This window comes from Columba livia, chromosome 2 (genome assembly GCF_036013475.1).
Source record: "Columba livia isolate bColLiv1 breed racing homer chromosome 2, bColLiv1.pat.W.v2, whole genome shotgun sequence".
In the NCBI taxonomy this organism is placed as follows: Eukaryota; Metazoa; Chordata; class Aves; order Columbiformes; family Columbidae; genus Columba; species Columba livia.
In genome coordinates this window covers 47387387-47405924 of record NC_088603.1, presented here as the reverse complement: position 1 = coordinate 47405924, position 18538 = coordinate 47387387, and the positions used below count along the sequence as shown (strand labels likewise).

Here is an 18538-nt window from a genome sequence, read left to right as displayed (position 1 = left end):
GCGGCTGCGGCGCGGGGGCGGTGCGGTAGGCGGGGCCAGGAGGCGGGGGGCGGGCGGAAGTCCCCGCCCCCCGCCTCATGGCCCCGCCCCTCGCTCCACCCCCTCCGGAGACGGGCGCGGCGGGAGTGAGGCGGCGCGGCGGGACGGAGCGGCCGGCGCGGCCGGGAGTAGCTTGAGCCCGGCGGGAAGGAGGAGGAGGAGGAAGGCGGGGGTCATCCCGCTTAGCCGGGCGGGATGGATAAGTACGACGACCTGGGTCTGGAAGCCAGTAAGTTCATCGAAGACCTCAACATGTACGAGGCCTCCAAGGACGGTCTCTTTCGGGTGGACAAAGCTGCCGGCAACAACCCCGAGTTCGAGGAGACCAGGCGGGTCTTCGCCACCAAAATGGCCAAGATCCACCTCCAGCAGCAGCAGCAGCAGCAGGAGGAGATGCTGATGGCCGCCTTGAACGGAGGGGCCACCTTCAGTGCCCCCCGGCCCATCCCACCGGTGGCACGGGGTGCCAAACCACCCCCGGGCTCCTCCGCCGAGGCGCTGCGTGCGAGGCCGTACGACGGAGGGGAGCGCGGCGTCGGCGAGAGCGGGGCACGTGCCGAGGCCCCGGGGGGCCAGGCTGGGCACCGGGGCCGGGACGCGGAGCCCGACAGGATCCCCAAAGCGGGAGGCTCACAGCCCACTGCGGGGCGAGGGGAGCAGCATGCCGGGAGCCATGGTGACCCCCAGCCCTGCCGCAGCAGGCAAGAGAATGGCAGCGAGGGCAGATGCGGCGGTGGGGACCGGAGATCCTCCTCCTTCTCGCACACCTGGAGCCCTCCAGCACCCTCAGTGGGGACGGAGAAGGGGGCGCCGGGGGCCATGCCACAGCAGAGGCCGTCTTCCTTCTCGGCCTCCTCCGTGCAGCCCGCCCGGGGGTTTTCAGGCACTGCTGACCCCTGCAGTCCCAGGGCCGGAGGGGATGTCAGCCAGCTGTGGTACCAGGGCGTCCCGCTGTCCTTCCCCTCCAGCTCCGCTCCTGCTGCCCCGAGCGTGGACTACCAGCATGCCACCAGCCACCCTGGCCCAGCTGGCCACTTTGTGGCCCACGGTCAAAACCACCAGCCCAATGGCAGCAGCACAGAGCCTGAGCCGAGCTCCTCGCGCCTGGCCCTGCGTGGGCCGATGACTCCAGATGCTCCACAGCCCCCTTTCCCAGAGGGCACCAGCAGTGCGCGGCCGGACGCCAGGCACCCGGAGGGCTCCAGCACAGCGAAGGTGAAGCTGCCCTGCCAGACCCTTCTTCCGCAGCCGGAGCAAGGACCGTCAGCGGCTGAGCTGAAGCTGGAGGCACTGACCCAGCGCCTGGAGCAGGAGATGGATGCTCGTCCAAAGGCTGATTACTTCGGTAAGGAGGCAGTCCACCACTCGGCGTGGAAAGGGTTCGTTGCGAAGTGTCACTGCAGGGTTCACACCTGCAGAATCTTTTGTCCCTGTGCACCTTCCTGGTTGTGCTTTTTCAGTTCCTCAGTTTTGTTTTTTGTTTTTTTTTTTTTTTTTCATTACTTAGCTTTGAATGGAAGCTCTTCCTCCTGTGATGCCTTTTTTTGTTTTTAACCCTACCTCTTAACTTTTAAAGCAGAGATAGCATAGTAGTTTTGGGGAGGACTGTGCTGAGAAGCACCTCGAGCAGCATCTTTTGAAGTACCTTTCGTTGCTGGCAGGGAGGTGCTTAACTTTCCTTGACAGTTCTGGTTCTCCGTGTCTTAAAACTACATTGCCTGACCAGACCACGTGTGAGCGGGAAGGCTCCGGCCTGTGGAGGAGTCACTGCGTGTGCCGCAGGCAGGGAGAAGGGCGCTGAGCCCCGGGGGAGCAGTGGCAGGCGTCCCTTGGAGGTAACCCCCTGGGGGTGGCCACGGCTGGCTGTGCCTGCAGGATGTCTGGGAGAGCAGTCGCTTGAGGATGGGAAAGGTGGTGGTTTCCCAGACTTGCCAGGATTTCCCCCCAACCCCCAGGTGCTGGTTGGCTCTGAAAGGATCAGTGTGTCCTGAAGATGGCAGAAAAACAGGCGGTAGGCACATTCCCCCCTAAATCTTGGGTCCAGGCTGCCACCAGAGGTTATTGCTGGTACTTGACAGTGGAAAGGGGTCACTTACGTGTGAGGGTCTCCCAATGGGAATATTAATTATCCTGCTTGATGGAACTGACTTACTGCCCCAGGATGGCAGAAGTTCAGCAGCAGGTTGAGCCTTTCCTCTACCTGCTGTGCCACTTTGCAGTTTAATAGCAGATGAGATAGTTCAGGTTTTGGGAGAAGGAAACCTGGGTTTGCTGGAAGGTCTGGGAACTTTGCACTTAATTTAACGAACAAAGGGAGCAGGTCTGGTGTATTAATTTTCCTCATGCTTTTAGACCCATCGTTGCAGACGAAGAAGCAGGGGCAGATTTAAACTCCTCAGCCTGATGCAGAGGAAGGGTTTGCATCTCGGGCAGCACAGGGTCCTGCCCGGTGGAGTCAGCGGGTGGCTCTGTGCTGTCTGTGCACACAGGAGCAGCCCTGGGCTTCACACCGAGCTTCTGGGACGTAGCTGGAGGAACCACCAAGTGCTTGGTTGTGAACTTATGCAGTTTGCAAAGTGTGTTTCTTGGCATCAGGCAGTGGTACTTGTAATAAATTTTGACTTAGTCTTGTAAGTAACAAAAGTTTTATTTCTAATCAAGCAATAAGCAAAGACAGCGCTGGGTGCGGCCTAGAGACCTCAGTCTCCCTTGCGGCACACGCACACAGCTGATTCAGTTCTCTGGTTCTTATAGTCCATCTCTGGTCCACAGCTTCCGGGTGTAACTTTTCACTCATGTTGAAGGCTCGTATCATGTGAGCGTTGACTGCTGTGTAGCCAGTTTCGATCGCCTTACTTTGGTTACTTATGAGGTAAATACATCAAGCAGGACAAAGCAAGTAAGAACTCAAACAAACATCTCCTTGTAAGGTAAATACATCAAGCAGGACAAAGCAATTTAGCATACAAACACTTCTCAGACCTCAAACAAACATCTCCAGGAGCTTTAATGAACAAACATTTCTCGGAACTGCTTGTTACAGTACTCACTAGGATTGTTTATCTCAGGTTCCGAGGTTGGAGTCAGCCTTGTGGCAGGGTAGACCCTTTTTTTTAAATTCTGTCGCAGAAAGGTGATGTATCAACTTGCTGCACTTGGAACGTTTTGGCCTGGAAACGTGTTTGGGCACTTTCTGCCTTGTGCAGGCAGCGCACAGTTTGAATGAGCTCTGGGAGCCTTGTCCGGGGCGGGTTGAGTGCTGTGACAAGGAGCCCATGGCAAAGATGGGGTTGGGACAGCAGTCTCGTGGCAGGTGGTGCTCAAAAATGGGAATATTTTGCTGGAGGTGGCATTTAGCTCCACTGGAGAGGTGCCAGGTGCACTGTGTGTGTCTTCTCCTCACAGTGCAAATAAACCAGCTGGATCATACTTCATCCTACATGTGCATGGGGATGGGGGGGAGAGAGCAGAGGGACGTGGTCGGTGGTTAGATTATTTTTACATTTTTGTCACAAAATAGGCGGTAGCACCAGGGGGAGGCTTCTGTCCCGCAGAAAATTTGTATTAGCAGGAGCTGATCCGGCAGCACGGAGAGTCCTGATGGTTCAGTCGGAGCCCCAGGGAGGGAGGAGAGGTGGAGGCCGCCTGGTTCCCAGCGAGGTCTTTGCACATCCTCCTGGCAGGAGGTGTTACACCAGCGTCTGAGAAATTTGGGAAGGAAGAGAGGGAAAAATGAAAGACTGCAGTCACGGCAGGGGAAGAAGTGACATGTTGTGGAGGCTCAGCTCTGTACGGGAGGCTGGGCAGATCTGCCCTGTGGAGGACTGAGAAGCAGGAAGAGGCAAATACTGAAATATTTTATTTCTGGGCCTCCTCCCCCTTTCTTTCTTACTTTTATTTTCATTTGTTCATAGTTACTTTACTTCCTTTGGAGGAGTAAAGAAGCCATACAGTCTTCTGAATCTATCTCTGCTATGCTATACCCTCAAGCTAGCAGACTTTAGGATGGAAAATAAGCACTTTTATGCAAAATTGATAAAAAGGTCAAGAATTCATTTTGTTTGAAGACTTTCCCCCAGTGAAGGGAAGTTTAATGCAGCAGCTTTACGGCACATGGGCGGCAGGAAATGAAACCAGGACTGAAGTGCAAATGACTTAAGTATTGTCTAAAATGCTCTCAGCTCTCCTGATTTTGGGTGCCACTTTTGTAACAAGGGGATTTTTTTAAGATGGAGCTGTCTGTCTTGGTAACATACAGTCCTTCAGTCTGGACCAGATATTTATCATGAACAATTAATTCTGATCCTAGTAAAGGAGCTGCTTTTTTCTTCACTATGTGAAAATGAGCGTTTGTAAATGAAAGCCCTTTTCAGGTAAGCTAGGGAGTAGGCATAATGTAGGTAGGATGCTCTGCTGAGGAGTAACAGACAGTCTGGTTATCTGTCAGCACCAGTTTGCTGTACAGAATCCATTTGTCTGCTCAGAGTATGTGTACCAAGTGGAAGGAAAGAAGCAAACAAAGCCAAGGATTTTGGTTTTTAAATAGTGGCATATGTGTGAGCCGCATGGGCTGCACGTGTCTCTGGAGGAATGTGGGTTCTCCGGGACTGCTTTTGAAGTGCTGACTTGATTTATGTGGGCTGTCGAGGAGAATGTAGGTAGTCTCAGGTATCGCCCAGGTCTTACGCTCAGGGAGGGAAATCCTGAAATTCCTCCATCAAAAGGCTGGTTCCCACTGCAGCAGAGAAGGGGCCTCAGGACCCAGGATGTGCTGCTGGAAGCCACCCTAGGTTATATTCAGGTTTTTGGTGTACCCTTTCCAGGGAATATCTGATAGCAAAGTCTGTAGGTTTCTTTTCCCCTTGGCAGAAGCAGAGCGGTAGCTGAGTTGCTGAAACCCCGTGGAGACCTGGAACCTCAGCACCTTCGAATGGGTGTGGTCAGCTTTATGGCCAGCAGTGTTCTCTCAAAGTCTTATGCGTAGTGAATTTAGTGCTTTCCCACTGCCAAAACCACAGTTTGTTGAACTTGAAGGCTTTTCATAGCTGTGGACCTCACCAAACCCTGCTGCTGATGGTGCACCAGGATGCTTCGGCGGCGACGAGGGCAATTTCAGGGCTGCCGAGTGGAGAATTTCTGGCTGAAATGAAAGTTCTTCTGAGGTTTGTTTCGTATGTGGATGATGATAATGGCATCATTTCCACTGGTGATGAGTGGAGGCATCCCTTGCTGCCTGCTCCTGGGAGAACACCACGGCTGGCAGGAGATGCCTGCCTGCAGGACGAGGTGGGTCCTGGTGGAACAAGGAAAGCTGGAGGGATGATGGCGCATGGACTAGTGGGTGTGTGCAGATTGCAAAGTTTATCTCACTGCAGGGAATCAAGCAAGTAAGTGTTTGCCTGCGATATGGCTCTTCAGGATTACAGCAGTTATGTGCTTCTCCTCCCTTCCTCTTGGGAGCAAAGCTGGCTTTGCAAGCTAAGGAAAAATCTACCAGAAGGAAAGAAAAAGGAAGGAGTTGAAGCAGAGGAGCAACAGGTCTTTCAGCCAGGATACTGTGCCAAGGGGGACTGAGAGGAATAAGGAGCCTCATTCATTTGGCACTGGAGCTAATGTAATCTCTGACATTGCTATCAGGTATTTAAAATGTCATTGATGTGAGTTTTATGGCATTCTTGTACTTTACTGGCAGTGTGTACACAACTGTCTACAGCAAAGTTAAGGGTCGAGAGCATGGCATGCAAAAATGCTCCAGAAAAATTGCATTTACCAATTCTGTGGTTCTTTGGGCAGGGAGTACCGGTGCATCTTTGCTACCATTGAGTGACAACCCAGTCACCCAGTGGTGAATGGGACCAAACTGCCAGGTTTTCCAGGTGCTTCATCTCACACGGGCCTCCAGATCTCCTTGAAATCAACTCTCCAGCAAGAGCGATTGCACAGTAGTGGAAAACAGCACAGCAAGGCACACAATGTGTCTAATTTAGAGTTTGATGTAGAAATTACCTGGTTAAAGTGAGCCATGGGGAGGTGGCATCAGATTCTGGAGAAAGCCTGATGTAAAACCTGAAGAACTGAGCATCACATTGGGTAGGACAGGGTGAAGTATTTTTTTATTTCTCCAGCATACTATGTTTGAAAGAAGCGTGTGTAAGTGCAGGACTTGGCTCTCCTGGAATAAATAGGTGGGGTGGAAATGCAGAAAGCTGTACGTTCACAAGAGTCCTGGTGTATGCCAGCTTTCCTCTTATCTCATTCCCCTTTCCCGCTCTGAGGAGGTGGATGCTCATGAAGGTTCAACTTCTGCCAAGAGACAGCAGGGTCAGCTTGTGGATTAGCCATGTGCGTGTCTAAGCAGATGGGAAAGATATCAGAGGTATTTACGTGCAAAGGCTCTGTTCGTTTTGGGTTTTTTTTCCAAATGCAACTGGGGGTTCTTTGTCATCAATCCAGCTTTCTGTAAAAAGGGGGGAAAAGCCAGTTACGTGTGGTGGAGAAGACTCAAGCTGATTGTGGAAATGTGGCTTGCATGGAGTAAGTGGAAGGGGTAGGGTGGACTTATTCCTCTGAGTGCTGTTTCTGAATTAGCTGTGTATGCAGATCCACACCACCAAGCTCTCCCCTCATCCTGCTACTGCATTCCGCTTATCCAGGACCAGACTGACAAGGCAAAGAAATCTCACTGCTGAAGCAGCACAGCAACTCATTTTGCCCTCTAAAATTAAGCAATAGTCTCAGCAAACCCAGCCAGGAGCGCAGGTAGGAAAGGTTGGCTGTCCTGGATGCTGCTGAGAACAGGGATGCTGCTGGAAAAACCCACAGCTGTCTTCTTGATTTGTAGACAGATGATGTCTGGTACGTGGAAATAAATCATACTGACCAGTCCCAGGAAATGCTGCCGTTCAGTATGGTTTGCATAGAATTTTTAGCGAGTGGGATATAGTAAGTAACTGGGCTCCTTCTGGTGAGCGTGAAATAGCAACACTTAGAGGAAAAAACACCTCTTAAGGCTTTGAGTCTGGTGGCAAATGGTAATGCACTTGTTGAACTTTGAGGGTGGAACTGACATTTCAGACAGGACACTGGGTTCACTTTCATTTCTGACAGCCCCTGTGATCTGCATTGGACCTGTTTGATCTCAAGAGCCAAGGCTGTTCGCAGCGGTCGCTCTCCTTCTGGTTTGCAGTTCCAAGATGGGGTACAGCAAGGGCCAGGACAGGGCTCACAGGGCATGTTTTTGGTCTCAGCTCTGCCCCAAAGGTCCCTTTGTTCTGGCGCTCAGCTGCAGCGCGGGCGGTTGTTGCCGCATGATGCGAAAGGGAACAGAGATTTCTTTGTTGTCCAGGGCCAAGCTGCCCTGACGGCAGAAATTGAGCCAAAATCAGCAGTTTCCATCCCTTTACCTTTCCAAATCTGGACACCATTCTGCCAGCACACTTGAGCTTGAATTTACCAGTGGTGCACATGTGTGGTGCAAAGGGCTTGTCATCCCTGTAGCAAAAGATAAACCTTTTGTCGCTCCTTAATAATGCCTTAATAACATCATCTGAGCTTAAAAGCCGTAATTTTGGAGGGGATATCTGCTCAGATTGGCACTTGCATAAGCGCTCATTATGCATGGCAAAGTAACCAAGTGCAGGAATCGGGCACCTCGCTGAGCTGCGGATACTCGTGATCCCTCTGCTTCGAGCTCAGGACAGAAGTTCTTGCTAAACGCTGCGTTCTGCTGAGAAAATTACACTGAGCTGCTGATGCTGGGGCTGGACTGATGCTGCTGACGTTTTAAATCTACCCCCTGGCTAGCAGAAAGCAGGCTCAGCGCTCTTTCAGGAAGAAGTCATCGGAGCTGGCGTGGAGTGGGGCGCGGAGCCCGCTCTGTGGCGGGATGGGGATGGACGCGGCCGGTGCTGCGCTGCCTTCCATCGGCCTGGCTTCGCACCTGTGTTGCCGAGCTTGGCGACCGGCCACCGCAAGCAACAGGTATTGCTTTTCCCTTGCATCGCCTAAGCGGGAAGAACAGGATCGTTGTGGCAGCAGGGAGCGAGTGGCAAAGAAAAGGCAGAAAGAAAAAATCAATGAAAATCACATTTTTTTTTTTCCCCTTTCAGGCCAGGTGTGCTGAGAGTCAGAGATGAAGGCTCAAGTATGTTGCTTAAAATACCTCGGAATGTTATATTTGGAAGAAGCAAAGGTTTATTTCTAGAGTAATTCCAATCGCTAATGGAATTAATTGGCTTTCAAGTAAGATTTAGCAGATACAAGTAAAAATATAAACTATACACAGATTTGCCATTTTTCAATTGTCAGCCTTGCCACGGGACATCCATAAATATTTATAGCACAGCTGGTTATTACATAGTTGGGTAAGTTAGCACATTATAGTTTTTACAGACAACATTTTCAATTTATTTGGAAAGCCCTTTCATTGTATGACTTTATTTTCCATATTTTAAGGGCCTAAATATTTGAAGAAGTGGATAAAAGGGTTAAGCAGGGCATGAAATGTAGCATGTATGGAAAGAAAGGGGGAAGGTTGGTGTGGCTGGTTGAGGGATGGGAGGTGGAGGATTTCTTTTCTGGAGCTCATTGGCATGGAAAGGGGGAAAATGGAGCACTTGCGGTGCAATAAATACATCGGTTCTGTGGAAAGCCTGGTGAACATCGTGGAAATAAGGCTTTGAGCAGCAAAATCAGCAGGTTTTCTGCTCTCAAAGCTTTCCACTTGGCATTGCTGTGGTCGAGAGAGAATGTTCTGAGGTGGCTGTTAGCTTTTGTGTCACACATCCATTTGAAAAGTCAGATTTTCTTATATTTTCTTTTTTCTTCTTTTTTTTCTGTTCTTTATAATGCCTTCGTGATTTATCTCTTGCTTTCTTAAAATGTTTCTTTCAATAAGCAACCAAGATAAATCTGCTTGGCTTTGAGAACCAGCCAGTTTTGCTAACTTGGTGCCAGTCTGTGTGCTGGGGTGGGCCCGCAGCCAGGCTAGCATTTCAGTTCGGGTCGGATTTGGACAAAACAGAGCAACTAATTATTCTCTGCAGCCTCCTCTCCAGGTTTGTGTCAGTTCGGCTCTGGGCGCAGCGGGGCTTGGAGCAGCGCTGGGGCAGCTTGCAGCGTGCGGCCCAATGCACACAGGCAGGTCCGTGCTGGGAAAATGAAGTGTCTGCTTTTCAGCAGCCCTGCGTGTGCTACTGTAAAGGATTCCCGAGCGCTTTTAACCCTGTAGTGTGAAAACTGGATGGTCACAGCTATCGGCTGCGGGCAGATGTTGTTAACCGTGCTGGGACTACCGGTGCTGCCAGAGTTCGGAGTTACTTTTCAGTGCTGTTGTAGGTACATTGGGTTTCTCCCAAACTTTCACCATGCCTTTCCAATTACTATGGAGCTTGTGGGACCCCGAGAAAAGTGAAGTTTCGTTAACCACGGCATGAGTAGCCATCTCCAACAAGATGATGCTGTCCCTCTGCTTGGACTGGTAGGAGCAAGATGTGACCAACAGTCTCTGCTCCAAGCAGTTTAAGAGTTGGAGCAACGGTGGAAGGAGAGACCTGGAGGCAAAGTCACATCTGCAGGGTTGCTGAGGAGCAGAGACACATCTTCTATTTGTCCTTCACACTGCCCTTTTTGGGTAGATTCATGTTCATTTGCTTAAACACGGATTAAAGTTGCTCATTTAGTAGTTAAAGGGTGATGCTACTTTAAAACAGTCTGTTGCAATCACAGGGCAATGCCTGAAGTAAGTAAACTGGCTTGATGCGTCATTTTCCTTGGACAAGGAATTTCTGTCCATGGTCACTAATAACAGTTTTGGGCAGCCTTGCTGCATTTCTCCCTGCAAGGTGGAGCGAGCAGGTCCTGCTAGCAGATGCTGTCAAGGGTGTGAAAATCAGTTGTCACTTCTTAGTCCATTATCAAAGCAGTTTTATGTGGAAATGCAGTGAGATTTGAGAGGCCCTAAGTGCATACCCAATACCTTTTGTGAAGGGTCACTGCTAAAGTCTTCTCCCTGCGGTCCCTTCCCACCACAGCTGCTGCACATCTGCCCCATTGTCTCTCTCTCCAGCTGGACCTGGCTTTCCTTCATCCCATGGGCCACCTGAGTCAGCCCCCCTTGGCTGGTGGTGCCACCATCACCAGGTATCCTCTCCTTAAAACTGGCTTCTTTCTTGCCTTGTCCTGCAAGAGGCAAGAAGAATATCTGGGCAGGATACATGGTCTGTAGGTAGCTTCTATACATTGGGTCTCTCTGTTCAGATGTGGCTGACAGAGTGAAAAGAAATACGTGTCAGGTAGTCAGTTCAGCTCTGTTTCAGTGGGAAATCCTTAGGACCTTCAGCAGACATGAGCAGGGTCTGAAGCTGATGAGATTTAAAGGGGCTGAGTGAAGAGATGTGTTTGCCTCACTTCAGTTGCTACCAACAAACTTATTTTATGCAATAAGTAGCAGAAACTATTGGTCTTTGAACAGCCCTGAGCACTACTTGCTGCCACCCAGGCTTTTTGGAGGTTTAAAATGTATATAAAGTTTGTGGGAATGACTGGATGAGGGAAGATGTCACTGCAGACAAATAGGGCTGTTGTTGTTCTCTTTACTTGTTTGCAAAGTGCTTTTGCCGTGATGACTGTTTTGGCTACTGTTAACAGTGTCTCTCGAGCACCTCCCTTATGAGGAAAGGCTGAGGGAGCTGGGTCTCTTTAGTTTGGAGAAGAGGAGACTAAGGGGGGACCTTATTAATGTTTATAAATATATAAAGGGTGAGTGCCATGAGGATGGAGCCAGGTTCTTCTCGGTGGCAAACAATGATAGGACAAGGGGTAATGGGATCAAGCTGGAACACAAGAGGTTCCACTTAAATTTGAGAAGAAACTTCTTCTCAGTGAGGGTGACAGAGCACTGGAACAGGCTGCCCAGGGGGGTTGTGCAGTCTCCTTCTCTGGAGACATTCAAAACCCACCTGGACATGTTCCTGTGCGACCTCACCTAGGCGTTCCTGCTCCAGCAGGGGGATTGGACTAGATGATCTTTTGAGGTCCCTTCCAATCCCAAGCATACTGTGATACTGTGGGTGACACCGATGTCATGTACATCCTGTGGCTACTATGAACTGCCTGGTCCGAAACTGCTGGGCCACCATGCTGAATTACAGGTGTGGTCACCCAGCCAGTGACTCCAGCTGCCTTGCCAGGTCCCACTTCTGACCTCTGTCTCCTTTTCTGTCTTCCAGGCACCTGTGTGAAGTGCAGCAAGGGGGTGTACGGAGCAAACCAGGCTTGCCAGGCCATGGGCAACCTCTACCACGATGGCTGCTTCACCTGTGGAGCCTGCAGTGAGTAACCCCTGCCTGGCCTGATGCCACTGGGGCAAGCTCTTTGGGCTTAACTTTTTTTCTGGTGTAAAGGAGGGGAAAAGAAAAAAAAAAAAGAAAAAAAGGAAGTGGTTATTGAATTATCTGCGAGCTGTGTGTCTTGGTAGTGGTCATGGTTGCTGTTTGTCTTTGAATAGTTTTTTGCAAGGCATGTAGAAAAGATGCTTTGAATGAACCAGACGTCTGCCTTCTGGTATGGGGGACAGTTGTTTTCATTGCTCTGTCTCTCTGTTACAGCTATGTTTTCTTACTCTTAAGAGTATTTTTTTCAAAGTGGCAGTGAATATGCCTTAGCTGGCATTTAGGGGTTTTTTATTTGTCATGTCAGACTTTACAGCCGTTCTGGCCTTTCTGTCTGCGGACTCCAGGGAGAGTTGCCATGCCGAGGGGTGCGAGTGTCTCAGCGGGGTCTGCAGGTGCCCAAGACACCTTTTCAGATGGAGCTGCTGCACAGTCACTCTGGTCACCGTGTTTTCACTGCCTGTGTTACCTTTACTCGCTGTCAGCGTTTTGGCCTTCTGAAGGACAGCTGGTCAAAGCATCTATGCACATGGATGACCCAGGTTACACGTCTTGCTTGTTCTTTCCCTGGAGAAATGGAGCTGTGCCCCCAGATGAGGCGCACGTCTCTGCTGCCTTGTTTTCTGGTTGTTGCAGGCAGGGAGCTGGTTATTGTGCCAGGGGTGTCGGGCTGGGAGCAGCGATGGTGAGCCCTGTGAAGTCCGCCCAGGAAACATGGTAAATAGTTAAGCTGGCGCCACCAGGCTCCCTGCCACATGTAAGACCCACATATGAAGCTTGTTGTAGCATATACCATGCTGCAATTTATGGATCCTCCTGAGCGGCTTTTCGAGGAGGTCCATGATGGAGCTGGGGTGAGGAACTGGGCTCCTTGATTTCAAATGGTGGTTGTGTTTGTAAGACAGTGGTGTTTCTATTTTGTTCTCTTTAGGTCTAATAGCTTATTTTTGGAAATGCAGCTATATATGTGGTGACAGAAAAAAAAAAAAAATAGTCCTGGTGCTTTTGTATGTATCAGTTTGGTTTTCCCAGATGAGTTAGAGTTTTTCTCCTGCGTTGTGTTCAGAGTTGTAAACTCATCAGAACTGCATGCGTTTTATCTGGAGCTGCAAAGTAGGAATAAATATAGAAAGATGTGTGTGCTTTTTAATAATAGCTGAACCTTGAACTCGTTTCCCAGCTGTCCCGACACCAGCTGCCTTGTCTCACCTATGTTTTCAGTAGGGCGCTTCATCGTCATCTGACTGAGAACAAGAAAACTGAAAAGAAAAAGTGATGTTTGCACATGGTGGCAGTTTCCTAAAGGCTCAAGAAGTCAGCAGCTCACTTTTTTTGCCCTCTCTGATAAGTTAATTACACATCGTCTCCTGTGGAGAGGATTCCTGGCTGCAGCTGGGGCTTTGCTTCAGGGACCTCTTGCCCTCCGTGGCCTGGCGGCTTCCAAACTGCTCTTGCACACAAAGCTCCTGTTAAAAATAATCCAGCAGCAGGTTCGAGCTGTTTTAAATTTCTAAAATTATTACTGTGCAACAGGCGCTTTGGAAAGAAACACTGTCAAGCCTCTTTTTAGAACGGATTTTGCCATCTTTATTTGGAGATCAGGGCTAGGGCGATATATGTGATTGCAGAGGTATCAGTGGTTACTTCCATTTGTGTTTGTTTGTGTTCAGTTAAAAAATAGCTTAATCCCATTTCTAATGAGGTGGATTGGTGAGGACTGATGGAGCAGCTATTTGCTGCTAATTCTAAAAGGCAACCCTTTCCACAGGTTTCCGGTGCAAGATGAAAGGGTTTGCGTGTCGGGCCTCTGCAGCTGCCATCTTTCCCTCACGTGCAGGTACCTATGTGTGTGTTGAGGCTCACAAGAAACCCACCAGCGCAGGGGTGGTTTCCTGCGCTGCCACCGTGGTCTGCAGGGCCCTTTGCCAAGGAGTTGTTTGCTCTGGGGATTTTTGGGGCAGGGGGAGCAAATGTACCTTAGGGGAATCACTGGCTCAGGTGGCCCTGAGAGGAGGCAGATGTCCCATCCCTGTAGGCATTCAAGGCCAGGCTGGACAGGGCTCTGAGCAACTATAGAATCATAGAATATCCCACAAGGGTCGTCGAATCCAACTCCCGTCCCGGCATATGACAACCCCACAGTTCACATCATGTGTTTGAGGGTGTTGTCCAGTCTCTTCTTGAACACTGTTTGGCTTGGGGCCGTGACACCTCCCTGGGGAGCCTGTTCAGTGCTCCACCACCCTCTGGGGGAAGAACCTTTTCCTAATGTCCAGCCTAAACCTCCCCTGGCACATCTTCCTGCCATTCCCTCGGGTTCTGTCACTGGTCACAGGAGAGAAGAGATCACCTCCTGCCCCTCCTCCTCCCATTGTGAGGAAGCTGTAGACCATGATGAGGTCTCCTCTCAGTCTCCTCCAGGCTGAACAAACCAAGTGACTTCAGCCGCTTCTCATGCAGCTGCTTCTCCAACTTCACCAACTTCATAGGCCTCTTTTGGACACTATTCAGTATCTTTTTATGTTTCTTATACTGTGGTGCCCAGATCTAGTTGAATATCTCCCTGCTCGTGGCAGGAGGGCTGGACTCCTCTAAAAGTCCCTTCCAACCCAGACTATTCTATGATTTCCCAGTCTCCTGGACCATCAGTGAATGAAAGGCACACAGCCCTGTTGTTACCCAGAGAGAGCGCCTGCGTCTCTGCGGGCTTGCTGTCATCTGCAGTAAATATGATGAGACGGTTTTGTCTACCAGAAAAATAAATATTTGTCTGGATGGTTTCTGTCTGTCTAGCTGCAAAGCATGTCCTGAGCAGCCTATGTGGAAACTCTGTTTTCCAGCTGAAAAGTAAGTAGTGCTTTTAAGGTCGAGTGGAGTTCGTGTTGGACACCGTCCGGTACAGTCTTGTCTTTGAGAAGTCAAGGTTGCTCGTGCTTTCAATCATGAAATTTCTGCTCTGGTGGAACCCTGAATATCTCTGCTCCAATAAATAAAATATACAAAATTACCTATTAAGGTAAAGCGTATTGTCCTCCAGATATTTATATCTGCTGTCCTGCTGTTTTCATTTTAGTGAGGATTTCTAATTTTGCTTGTAGTTGGATTTGTGTCCAAATGTGCATTAGTTTCCCAGATACAAATACTGAGAGGGTCTGAGGAGGGGAGGGGAGTTGATACCTCATGGTGCCAAATTTCCTATGCCCTCTATTTCCTAATACACATATATTCAGAGATAAATGATAGAGCAGTTGGTTGAGCAGAGCTACGCATATGTTACAAGCTTCAGTTGTCAAGAAAAGAAAAAGTGCTGTTTTATCTGAGCCATTGGCATGTAATGCAGAAAATTTGGCTTAGAGGTCAAAACAGCAGATTTAGAATGATTACTTTGGCATAAATGTCTCATTTATCTTCTTGTTTGTTACAGGGCAGAGACACAAACAAGGCAACGTTTTGTAGAGAGGGAGAGGAAGAAGCTTTAGGCTTTCTGCAGAATTAGTAATAGATTATATTTGATTTACAGGAGGACCATTAAAGTAGGTTAAAAAAAAAGGGCTTCAAAACTCACAGGGGTGTTTCCTGCAAGCTCAAGGTGTCAGTTTCCATCTTGTGTTTTGTTTTGTTTTTTCTCAATTTTTTTAGACCAACAGTTGCAGTTATCAAATGGTTTGTTACACATTAACCATTTAAGTTAAGTCACATGTTTATACCTCCTCAGAACACAAAAAATGCAGATGTTTCCACATGTTGATATTTGTTATTTAGGTATTAAGGAGACCTTATAAATGATACTGATTTAACTAGACAGTATCGCTCTAACCTATTGTGGTGGTGTAGTGTTTTCTCTAGGGTTCAGCCAGGCTTATAATCAACTGCCACAGATTGCCTGGAAAACAGACCTTTTTAGCTCTGCTGGAAGTGTAATTTAGAGCATAAGGGTCTTGTACGTGAGCCACTTGGTCCTCAGAGGAAATGTGAAAGCTAAAAAAGTGCAAGGGAAGTGTCAGAGATGACTGTGAAGAAAATCAGTAGGCGAGGAAGGAAGTCGGAAAGAAAGAACTGATTGCAAGGTGGTTTGAAGGTGGGTTTGATGTTGAACTGTAGCAGAAGGTCCAAAATGTGGACCTGATTTTGACCCCTTATTGCAAAAAGATGGCGAACTCGCATGATTGCCAGATTACAGAATTCGACCTTTGACGTGTCAACATTACTACATTATTTTTCTTTTTTTATTGTAAGCTCAGATTAATGTTGATGTCTGTGTTAAAGGGTAACAGGCTGCTATTCCAGTGGCAGAGTTTGAAATAACGCGAGCTGGCTGTCTCTTGCAACCCACTGGGGATATATATGTTTTTTTTTTTTTTAATATTTCACAATGTAGTCGTGTTTAGAGGTATTAAGGGTCATTTACTAAACCAGGTATCGAAGCAGTTTGTCTGTGAGCGTCGCCCTCTGCTTGGGCTACCTTGTCTTGCTGTGGTGATTATAAAGCATGGCTACTTAGAGTGATGTCTTTGGCATGATTATGTTGAATAAGCATGCCCCATATTGGTATATAACCTCTAGAACAACAAGGCCATGGTTTCTCTTGGTATTGCTAAATAACTCTACAAGTAGAAAGTCACCTTTTTCTTGCAAGTGTAACTTAATCCCAAGTTGCAGGACAGCCAGCCTCGCCAAGTGAGTTTCACAATGGCACGTGTATGTGTGTGGGAACCTTCAGATGCAGAAACTACCAGCTCTTCCAGTGGAGGCAGAATTTACTCCTTGTAGTTGGACATAAAACAACTACACTGATTGACACACTGAGAAATGCACAGATCGTCAAAGCGGAGAGTGCAAGAGCACTGCTGGTTATCCCTCCTTGGCATCCCTTTAATAAAATTATCATGCAAGAGTCCACATAGTAAACAATAAAACAATATATTTTTGTAGCAAAAGTAATCTCAGAAAAGATTCAGCCATGCCTGGAGACAGGGAAGCCATCAGTGCATGTTTCCGCTCCAGTCTAAATTGCTGCTTTGTTCATGCTGACTTCTTATCTTCAGTCTCTCAGCTCGCTGGCGAGGAATCCCTGCTGTTTGGCACAAGAAGTGCTTGCTATAGATGAGAAACTCCAGGGCAGACTTCATGGTAGGATGACAGGATTATACGTGTTCCTTTCTTGGCCAGGTTTCAGGGTGGTGGTGCTCTGGGGTCTGAGCTGAAGGGGCTTTCACGTTGTCCAGGTGTCCTCAGTAGATTTCCCCTCTGGAAAGCTGCGAGTGTTCAGCTCACACATGGGAGATGCAGTCAGAGCTTTATCAATATGCTGGTGGTTTGAGTTGATTGTGTATGTTTTAGTGCTGGCTTAAAGTCTGAAATCATTAGGACAAAAGGTTGAAATGTTTAATGGAATGTATTTCCAGTCTTTCTGGTATTTGTATTTTACAATGTCATCTCCAAGGTACTGGTTTTTTTGTTAAGAACAAGTTTAGGATTAATTGTACTGTAAAGATTTTAGGATATTTCTTATAATGTTTTAATGGGACCTATGAATAATTTCCTGAGCAGTGGCTCAGTAAGCACTGAGATCTCTTCCATGCCTAGAGAAATTAAAAAACTGCTGTCTCATATAGTTTCGATGCAGTTATGTTCACCAAGAGCACAGAGATTGCCTCCCCCTCCTTCCTCCTTTGAGCCTCCGTGTGTTAGGGCGATGGTTGGTGGGTGATGGGCTGGGAGGCCAGCTCCCACAGCCACCTGGTTTTGGTGCATTTTGGGGAACAGGGCAGCTGTCTCTGCGGTGATGCAGAGAGCGACTGGGCCCTTAGTTGAAAACCATTACCTCAGTAGGGACTCCCCGGGTTGTAGCGCTGCTTTGTCACAGGGTGACTTTATCTTACCTCTGAATTTTGAAGCTTCTAGGGGCTTTCCCTAAAAAAGAAAAAACACTTGAATGTCATCTTGCAACCATTTGCCATCAACAGAGGGAGGGTCATTGCTCAGTTGTGTGGCTTACTGTGGTTTCGCAGTGGTTCCCTCCGAGGAGCCATTTCTGCCTCCACCTGTGGTTGCTGTGCCCTTAGAGGTGGCTGACCTTTTCTTACATGTGCCAGAGCATGCTAGTGGCTCTCAGGCATCAGATCATTTTCTCACAGCTTTGGGGTTTTGTTTTCGTTTTTTTTACCACCTCAAATGTTCAGTGAGAGCACAAAAGGCGTTTTTTGCGGTTTTACAATACAGCTGGTGTGGCTGAGAGAAAGACTGAACATCTTAATTATGACGGAGCTACTGCATCTGAGCACATTTTTTTTCTAGGAGACAGTCTATCCTCCTGCCCATGGACTCACCAAGGCTTTGGTCTGAGCTGAGGTGCCTGCTGGATGATCACAGTCTGAGTTTACCTGATTTGGAGGATGTGCAGAGATCTGAGTGGCCCGTTTGTGCAGCCCCAGTTCAAGAGCAGAGTGGAAATATTGACGCTTCCGTGTCAGACTCGGTGCTGTGTCCAGCTTTAGTGGCAGCCAGCAGAAGTTGCGTGGGTGGCAGGAACTAAGTAGAACTCTGATGCTCGACCTAGCCTGCGGCACACAGGAGGGCACCACACTGTGTGTCAGCAACGTCATTATCCACGGAGGGCTTCAAAAGTACAACTGCTGGCGAGGAACCACTGGGTCTCGTGTATTACTGATCTGTGGGCAGCGGGGACTTTTGTGTGGCATGGGGGAGCTGAGGGCTCTGGGCTCTGCCTGCGCCTGTTGTGCTGCCTGCAGGGTGCGCGTGGACCAGAGTAGGTTCTTTGATCTGAACCTCCTCATACTTCCTTGTGGAGGAAGAGCTGCAGCTTGGCCTGGAGCCACCCAGGTCTGAGGAGGAGCTTGTTGCAGTCCTTAGCAGCTAGATGGATGGTGTTCTCAGGCTGCTGCCTCACTAGTGTGTCAGGAGGTTGCATCCAGTGAGTCCAGAAACTGAAATCCTTTTGGATTTAACCTGCCATTAGTAATCACATGTCCAAATTTATCTTACAGCCATGGTGCTCTAAGAAGGGCCAATTTTTGTAATGACAGAAGCCCATGGCTGTCAATGTGAAAGGGACCCAGGAGCAGTTGCCAGTCAGCAGTGACTCTCAC

General features: G+C 48.8%; 1 protein-coding gene across 3 annotated transcripts in view; it reads left to right on the top strand.

Annotated features, from left to right (window-relative positions):
- The first annotated feature begins 87 nt into the window (after positions 1 to 87).
- Positions 88 to 18538, top strand: part of LIMD1 (LIM domain containing 1) — a 42152-nt gene continuing 23701 nt past the window's right edge. The window contains exons 1-3 of one of the 3 annotated variants that reach the window (XM_021300728.2): positions 88 to 1384; positions 11268 to 11369; positions 11737 to 16928. In XM_021300728.2, the coding sequence (XP_021156403.2) occupies positions 235 to 1384; positions 11268 to 11369; positions 11737 to 11930 (1446 nt within the window). In that variant the 5' untranslated portion in view covers positions 88 to 234 and the 3' untranslated portion in view covers positions 11931 to 16928. Of the gene's footprint in view, positions 1385 to 11267; positions 11370 to 11736; positions 16929 to 18538 lie in introns of those variants that run through there. The other 2 variants (XM_005512165.3, XM_065051763.1) reach the window with 2 other exon arrangements.